The 9,085-nt window shown below is 53.7% G+C and overlaps 1 protein-coding gene across 1 annotated transcript; it reads left to right on the top strand.

The window, feature by feature from the left end:
- Nucleotides 1–2,013: 2,013 nt before the first annotated feature.
- LOC128948282 (olfactory receptor 14C36-like) lies at nt 2,014–2,947 on the top strand. The gene is given in 2 exon segments (XM_054292928.1): nt 2,014–2,337; nt 2,339–2,947. Coding segments are annotated over 2 exon segments (933 nt in total).
- Nucleotides 2,948–9,085: the final 6,138 nt, after the last annotated feature.

The following is a 9,085-nucleotide window of genomic DNA, read 5'->3' as shown; positions in this document are numbered from 1 at the left end:
ATCCGGATGAGCCCTGTGGTGCATTTGGAGCTAAACCCTGGAACCTCAGGCCTTGAGAAGAGATTGCACCAACCTTTACAGGACTCAGTCAGTCAGACAAAAACTCCAAAGTGTCTCAAAGCATGAATGGGACCCAGTGAGGTCCATCCCCAACACAGGATCCTCCCGGACTCCTTGGAGGAGAGAATTGAAGGCCAGGATGGCACAAAAAACCTCTCAGAGACTCTGAGTAGAAAGGAAAATCCAAAGTACCTTAAAAACCTTGAGTATCTCAAAGTATTAATGAGCCCCACTGAGTGTCAGTACAAAGCTCTCATAGGACTCATTACAGCAGATAATTGGAGGCCATGATTGCACAAACCTCTCAGAGACTCCAAGGCAAAAGCCAAACCCAAAGTCCTTTGAAAAACCTGCAATCCCTGCAGGGAGAATGAAAGAGCCCCCAGGGCCATTCCTGAGCAATGCTCCCCAGGGACTCCTTCCAGCAGATCCTTGAGGCCTCTGGGATGTGGGCTAGGGGGGGATGCTGAGGGCAGGACAAGGGGCTGACAGTGCCCATCCTGGCTGGGGCTGTGTCAGGAGGCCCCAGGGCCTCAGGACAAGGTGTCTCCTCACAGCCCTTGGTGGCACAGACCCTGCTGTGCCCCAGGGCACCAAGGCTTGGATTCTCTTTGTCCCCACCTGTCATGACAGCCTCCAGTTCTCTGCTCTGCCTGGGGCCTGGGGACACTTTCTCAGTTGTGTCCCTCAGTGGGACCCATTAAAAGTCCAAGAAACTTTGGAGTTGGATTCTGACTTGGAGTTCTGGGGAGGTTTCTTCAGCTCCCTCTCAGGGACTGATATTCAGGGCCTGAGCACAAAGCCACAGAGGCTTATTACAGTCCTTGTGCTGTGTCTGTGCTGCTGAGCTGGGCTGGGCTCCTGGCCCAGAGGCAGCTCCTGGTAACCAAGCAGAGCTTCAAAAGCACATTTCTCTTGATGAGCAGCTCTTCTGCCAGCCCAGCAGGGATGGGGCACTGCCTGCAGCCACCCCGGGCACAGCACAGAGGCACAGAGAGCTTCAATCAGTCAGGGCTGGGAAGGTGCTGAGAAGTGCCTGGGGCAGAATCACTGCCAGCTCTTGCCACAGGAACCTCTGGCTGCAGGACAATGCAGCTGCAGCTCCTGGAGTGATCTCCTAAAGCTGGAACATCCCAATGCCTACAGACCCTGTGAGTACATTCTCTGATTGTCTCTTGTGCAGAGCAGCCAGGGGTGCCCAGGGCTGTTGTGCAGAGCAGGGTCCTGCAGCCCAGGGCACTGTGCTGGGGCAGGGACTCTGCTGCCTGCAAGGGACGGCTCTCAGCCAGCCCTGGCAGCTGCTCCCAGCACTGGGGGACAAGATCTGGGTGAGAGGAGACAGCTGGTAAGGCTTGGAAGTGTTCCCCTTGTGTTGTGAGGATGCTGCATTGTACAGGACTGCTCCCAGCACGACACTAAACTCTACAACATTTCAGAGCCTATTATACAGGGATCACAGCAAGAAAGGGAGCTGTATAAAAGGGAAAACCCTGCTTTTATAATTTACTCCTCTGGGCTGCCTGGATGGGAAATTGCACACAGATATTCATCTCTCAGTTCAGGATAGTATTAAAAAAAAAAAAAAAAAATCTCCCAAATCTGAATGAACCTGGCAGTGACAGAAATCAGCACAGGGCCCCATAGAGGCAGCATCAGTGTCGCTTTTTCAGCCTCCTCAGGGTTGATCTGATGTTGCCATCAGAGCCTGCAGAGCAGAGCTGCCCCTGGGCAGTGCCTGAGATGGGAGGGGTCTGCAGGGCAGAGCTGAGACCCCAGGGCTGGGCTGAGCTGTCGCAGCACTGGTAGGGCCCAGCTCTGGGCACAGGGAAGCAGCTGCTGGCAGGGACAGCTCCAGGCAGCAGAGCAGGCTGTGATGGGATATTTCAAGTCCTCTCCAAACCCAATTATTCCATGATTACTTTTTTTACAGATCCCCATGCCAAGACACTGCAAATGTCCAACAGCAGTTTCATCAGGCACTTCCTCCTGCTGGCATTGGCAGACACGCGGCAGCTGCAGCTCCTGCACTTCTGCCTCTTGCTGGGCATCTCCCTGGCTGCCCTCCTGGGCAATGGCCTCATCATCAGTGCCGTAGCCTGCGGCCGCCACCTGCACATGCCCATGTTCTTCTTCCTGCTCAACCTGGCCCTCACTGACCTGGGCTCCATCTGCACCACTGTCCCCAAAGCCATGCGCAATTCCCTTTGGGACACCAGGAACATTTCATACACAGGATGTGCTTCTCAGGTTTTTCTGCTTATTTTCTTTCTTGCAACAAGAGTTTTATCTGCTGACCATCATGTGCTACGACCGCTACGTGTCCATCTGCAAACCCCTGCACTACGGGACCCTCCTGGGCAGCAAAGCTTGTGCCCACATGGGAGCAGCTGCCTGGGCCAGTGGCTTTCTCAATGCTCTGCTGCACACAGCCAATACATTTTCTCTGCCCCTGTGCCATGGCAATGCCCTGGGCCAGTTCTTTTGTGAAATCCCACAGATCCTCAAACTCTCCTGCACACACTCCAGCTTCAGGCAACTTGGCTTCATTGCAGTTAGTGCCTGTTTAACATTTGGTTGTTTTGTGTTCATTGTTTTCTCCTATGTGCAGATCTTCAGGGCTGTGCTGAGGATCCTCTCTGAGCAGAGACGGCACAAAGCCTTTTCCACCTGCCTCCCTCACCTGGCTGTGGTCACCCTGTTCATCAGCACTTCTGTGTTTGCCTACCTGAAACCCCCCTCCATGTCCTCCCCATCCCTGGATCTGGCCCTGTCAGTTCTGTACTCGGTGGTGCCTCCAGCCCTGAACCCCCTCATCTACAGCCTGAGGAACCAGGAGCTCAAGGCTACAGTGTGGAGAATGATGACTGGGTGCTTTCAGGAACATTAAAATGCTGGCCAATTTCTGCAATAAAATCACTTGCAATAAAAGTAATCTTTGATAATTCCTGTTGGTTTCAATTTGGAGGTTGCTTTTCTTTGTTTTACTTTTTTCATATTGTCCACAAAGAAATGTCATCATTTGTGCCATTGCTCATTTTGTTTGTCTCCACCTTCCATGTGGTCACAGACTGTGTCAATGAGGGGCTCTGCTCTCAGTGTCTGTAAATGAACTAAAGGATGTCCCAGCAGAGTTTTCTGCAGAGATGCCCTTTTGTTGCCTTCTCTGGAGCTGTAGCAGCAATGTCTGTGTGCAGAGCTGGGGCAGATCAGTGCTGGCACAGCAGCTGTGCCCAGCAGCAGCAGCACTTGGTGTTGCCAGTGCTGCTGCCGTGGCTGTGCTCCGCTGCCCTGGTGGCCCTGGTGTTGCTGTAGGGCCTGAGTGCTCTCAGGGCCAGGCACAGTCCTGGGGATGGCAGTGCCGGGGCTGCAGCAGGGACAGGCCATGGGCACTGCTGGGGCAGCGCTGACGCCTCAGCCCAGGCCCTGGGGACTCCAGGCTCCTTGCCCAAGCTCTCTCAAGAACACGGCCAGGCCAATGCTCAGCACAGAAAACCCCTGTGAGCAACCCCAGGCTGGCTGTGGGCAGGCTGGGGGCAAACAGCATGGCTGGTGCTCTGCAAGGGCCCTGGGGCAGACGGGAAGGAGCAGCAGAGCAGGGGCTGGTCCATCCTCAGTGCGCTGCACAGCCCAGGGCAACGTCCCAGAACGTCCTCATGGAGCTGCCAACAACATCCCCCCTCTGCAGCCCTGGCCTCTCCCCCAGCTCACACAGGTGCCCCATCCTTGCAGGCACAGACACGGCAGCACTGGCTTAGGAGCCCCTCTTTGCATTGCACAGAGCAGGGGGAGCACCCCCATGCTGTTGCTGTGGGGACATGAACCTGAGGCAGCACAAATGCCATCAGCCCCTGGGGCCAGCAAGGGCTGGGGGACACCAGGGAAACCACTGAGCTTTGTCCTGGCCTCTGCAGTCAGCCAGAAAGTTTGTTCCCATCAGCTGGGAGTTTCCTGTCCCACTGCAGATGCTGTTGCTCAGAGCCAGGGCTGCCTGGCAGCTACCCCCAAACTGCCCTCAGCATTTCCGTGGCTTCACCTTTGATTTCTTTACTGTTCCTGATACAAATTCCTTCCTATTGCCAGGTCTTGTTTCCTCCCCTGCAAACAGCCCATCCCTGTTTGCCCTTTTCCCTCTGGCCCCACTCCCCATTGCAGTTTCTGGCTTGGCCCCATGGGAATGTCTCTTGGGGAGCAGGATCATCCTACAGGTGCTGCAGGAATTGTCTGCAGGCTCCTGCAGTGCCTCATGCTGCTCCCTTGCCAGAGGCACCCCAGGTCAGGGGGGCACATCTGGGCTGCTGTGTCTGGCTCTGCGGCTCCCTGTTCTGGGCAGTGAGGAGGAGCTGCAGAGGCTCTGCAGGACTGACAGGAAGGGCTTTGGAGCTGGCAGGAGAAGCTGAAGGACCTGGGCTGCTGGAGCTTCTGAAAAGGAGGCCGAGGGCTGATCCTGCAACTGCTCCAAGGGTGGTTTCAGAGAATCACAGAATCAGCAAGGGTGGAACAGGCCATGGAGATCATCAAGTCCAACCTGTGCCCTTACACTGACTTCTGTTCCCCGAGCCTCCTCTTCTCCAGGATAAACAATCCCAGCTTCCCTTCAGCTGCTCCCCACAGGACTTGTGCTCCAGACCCATCCCCAGCCTTGTTGCCCTTCTCTGGACATGCACCAGCCCCTCCATGTCCTTCCTAAATTGTAGGCCCAGAACTGGACACAGCATTCGTGGTGCTGCCCAAGCAGTGCTGAGCACAGGGGAAGAATCACTGCCCTGGTCCTGTCAGCCACACCATTCCTGATCCAGGCCAGGTGCTATTGGCCTTCTTTGCCTCCTGGACACACTGCTGCCTCATATCCAGCCTGCTCTCCATCAGTCCCTAAAGGTCCCTTTCTGCCTGGCTGCTCTCCAGCCACTCTGTCCCCAGCCTGTAATGTTGCGGGGGTTGTTGTGGTCAAAGTTCAGGACCTAGCACTGGGACTTGTTAACTTCGCCTTGTCGGATTTGGGTCCTGGATCCAGCCTGTCCAGGGCCCTGTGCAGAGCCCTCCTACCCTCCAGCAGATCAACACTCCCAGCCAACTTGGTGTCACCAGGGTTCCATGAGGCCCCAGAGTGTCCCAATGGTCTCCATGATTCCATGAGGCCTCCCAGGGTCACAATGTTCCTTTTGGTTCCCTGGCATCCCTTGGTGTCACAATGTCACCGTGTCCCCCAAGACCCTGCAGTGTCACAACCGCGAGGTCTGGCAGAGCAGCAATGCTCTCCTTGGTTCCATAGTGTCACATTTGCCTCTTGGTCCCAAGGGCCACCACGGTGTCAAACATGTTTCCTTCATTCCAGGAGTCCCTGAGGAGCAGCGCTGGCCCCCCTGTTCCATGGGGCCCTGCAGTGTCACAATGGCCCCATCGTGACACCAGGTCCTGCTCTGTCACAATGCTCTGCATGGTTCCACAAGGCCCTGCAAGGAGCCCAGTGGCGTCTTGGCTCCATGAGGCCTCACAGTGTCACAATGAATTCCTTGGTGGTGCAGTGTCACAATGGAGCCCTGGTGACAAAAGATCCTTCAGTATCACCAGGGACCCTGGGTTCCGTGGGGCATCACAGTGTCACAATTGTTCCCTCACTTCCAAGAGTCCTTGCAATGGAGCAATGGACCCTTGATTCCATTGTCCCCAGGCTGTCCCAAGGGTCTCCTTGGTTCCTCAGTGGTACAACGGCCTCTTAGTTCCACAAGGCTCCACATTGTCACAGTGGCCTCTGTGGCTCCACCAGGACTCAGACTGTCACCATGGACTCCTTGCTTCCATTCAGCCCCACAGTGTCACAATGGCCCCTTGGCTCTAGGCTGTCATGTCGTACACAGTGTCACCATGGTCCTTTTAGTGCCACCAGGCCACGCAGTGTCACAATGGCCCTTCCCTTCCCCAGGGCCCTGCTATTACAGCGTCCTGAGTGGGTCGCTGCTGGTGAGAGAGAGATGGGAATCTTGTTTCTTGATCAGAAGGCTTGATTTATTGATATATGATATATAATACATTATAACTATACTAAATAGAATAAAGAGAGAAGTTGCAGATGCTGCTACAGCTAAGAATAGAAAAGAAAGAATCTCAAACAAAGTTGTGTCCAGGGACTCAGTCCCCTAGCTTGCACTGGTGATTGGCCCTTAATTATAAACATAGAAAATGAGCCAATCAAGGTGAATCCTATTGCATTCCACAGCATCTGATAATAATTGTTTACATTCTCTTTCTGGGGCCCTTTGCTTCCCAGAAGATACAGAAATCTGAAAGAAAGGATTTCTGTGAAAAATGTCTGCGACATCTCACCTTTCTAAATTGTATAAATAAAAAGAAAAATTCTGATGTGGAATGAACAGGAAATTTCTTCACCTATAAAATATAGAATACTAACAAATCACTAAAAAATCCTGCAATATAAGAAAATGCAAAAAACAATGCAAAGAGAATTCAAGTCCATGCAGCTGAGTTTCAGGAACAGTCCATCAGCTGAAGTTGCTTCTTTTGGACATCTGAGAGTCCTTTTTGGTCCTGAAAACAAACTCGCCGCAAAAGAGTTCCATCAACAGTTATCAAAAAACCATTGACAGTCATGCAACAATTTCAAACAATTTGAACAACTTTGGAATGTCCTTTTCTGGCCCTTCAATGCTTCAGTGCTTCAGAGCTGCTGCCCGCTATTTTCAATCTTTTTTATTTAATCTTAAATTTTTTTTTTTTTTTGATCAAAAAACAAAAGAGCAGCAGCCGAGCAGAGCAGTGCCAGAGAGGAAAGTCCCTGGGGGCCCTGGCCCATGCTGGACCAGGAACCCCAAAACTGGCCCACAAAGGGGGACCAGGACCGGTAGGACAAACCAGAATCCCCAAAAACATAAGGAGGCCACGCAGTGGGCCCGGCCCAGGAACTATCTGAGCCCAACGGCTCAGGCCAAACCGGGTAGTGAGATGCTTCCTTTCCCCAAAACCACTGAGACATGCCAGCAGCAGGGAAATAGAAGCCTTCCCCATAAATCCCATCTGGGGTCTGGGAATGTTTGTTCCCCACAGCAAGCAAGCCATGATCGCTTCCCGCTGTGCCCCCTGCCTCTGCAATGCAGATGCATCAGGTGTGTCTCCCATCTGCCTTACGGCACCACCTCCACCAGGCTGGGGACCAAAGGCAGAACTTTCGGCAGAACCCACCTGCCCCTCGCCACTAGGGCACAAGAGGGGCGGCAGAGATGGCAGCCCCCATGGGACAGCAACTGAAACACCACCCCCCAACCGCCGAGAAAAATGATCTTAAAAACCGGTAGCTGGACTGCCGCAAGAGTCAGCTGGCGGGCAGCCCCCGCTCCACCGAAGGAGAGACCCCCCGCCGGGGCTGCTGCTGGGGCAGCCGGTCCGGGATGGTCTGGGCTCGAACAAGCTGCCGACACGGAGGGCAGAGCCTCCGACAATGGCAAAGCCGCTGGGACGTCCAGTGGAAGCAGCGGGGGGGGAGTCGGAACTGGGGAGGGAATCACGCTGATTGTAAGATCAGCCACTGGCTGCTCCGAGGGTCCCGCGGGCTCAACGCCATTTTCTGCCGCTGACTCTGGGGTCCGCTGTGGAGGCACAGTCGCAGTCTCCGTCGGAGCGCACAGAGGCAGCAGCGGAGCTGGGAGAAGCGGTGGCGGAGCATCGCTGTTGCTTAGCAACAGGTCAATCGGGACCGGAAGTGCTGTCTCTTCTGCCGTGTCCGACGCTGAGCCGGAAGCTGGAGACGCATCCTCGTCATTGCCTGGCAACAGCTCAACCGGGACCAGAAGCACTGTCTCTTCTGCAGTCTCCGACACAGGCACTGTCAGGGGCGGGGAGGCCAGTGAAGCCGCGGGCGGGACCGCCTGGAGAAGCAGAGACGGGATCTCCTGGAGTGACGGCTCTGGCAGGGGCGTGGAGGAAGCCTCAGAGACCGGTGCCGCCCCCATGTCTGAAGGAGGCGGAGTCTGGGAGGCCGGGTGTGGCTTGAGTGGCATCCACTCCCATCCCCCCTGCGGGGGAGAAGGGGAGGGAGGAGAAGGCTCCATCTGAGCATGCTCCGGAGAAAAAGTAAAAAAAACTTCTTCACCCGGCGAAGTTTCAGCCCCCCCAGCCGCGAAGCAGTGGGGGCTGGAAAGCAGAATGTCCTCCCCCATCGGCTCTTCTGCCAGGGACGGTGGAAACGGAGCTTGACCATAACAGTTAGAAATCCATGGAAAACAAGCTGCTCTGCGTTTCAGGACTGGGAAAAGCTTTATAAATGCTGGGTAGATAGAAGGCAAAAGACGTCCCTGACTGTAGACGAACTGAATAATCGAGTCCATGCACTCGCAGACAAAAGCATCTAAAGCATATAGGACATCGGTAAAGAACCCAAAAAGCTTTGCCCATCGAAAGAATTTATAGAGATCTGTTTCTGACAAAAAACCCCCATCTTCTCTACACCAGTGTTTCCAGAGGGCAATAAGCTTCTCCTCTGAAGAGGAGAACTGAATCTCTTCTAGCAAGGCATGTGTCTGCCATATGAACAGCCACAGACTACGAAGGGCTGAATCCTCAGGGATAGAAAAGTGAACAGTACCTTTTGAAAGAGTCCAACTTGCTCTGGCCAGCTCCACAGGTCTGCTGCTCTTTTCTATCATCTTTCCTGAAGGTTTTCCAGAAGAAGGTTCTCTTTGTGGTCTGCCCTGGCTATGAACTCTGTCCAAATCAGGATCTTCAGCTCTTCAGCTCCTGGCTTGAATCCACTTTTGTGGTCACTTCAAAGCAACCATCAAATGCTACACATACAGGATTTTTACCCAGTGCAGCAATTTTGCTCCTCTGGTCTTATCAAATTAATATTTGCTCTGACACGAGGGGTCATCAGATATTACAGCACCCTCTGTGGGGTCGCTGCTGGTGAGAGAGAGATGGTGAATCTTGTTTCTTGATCAGAAGGCTTGATTTATTGATATATGATACATAATACATTATAACTATACTAAATAGAATAAAGAGAGAAGTTGCAGAT

This window comes from Melozone crissalis, unplaced genomic scaffold, assembly GCF_028551555.1.
Source record: "Melozone crissalis strain CALT ecotype California unplaced genomic scaffold, PUWL_Pcris_2 ptg000120l_1, whole genome shotgun sequence".
Taxonomy (NCBI): Eukaryota; Metazoa; Chordata; class Aves; order Passeriformes; family Passerellidae; genus Melozone; species Melozone crissalis.
The sequence above is the reverse complement of the archived record's forward strand: the minus strand, read 5'-3'. Positions and strand labels throughout refer to the sequence as shown.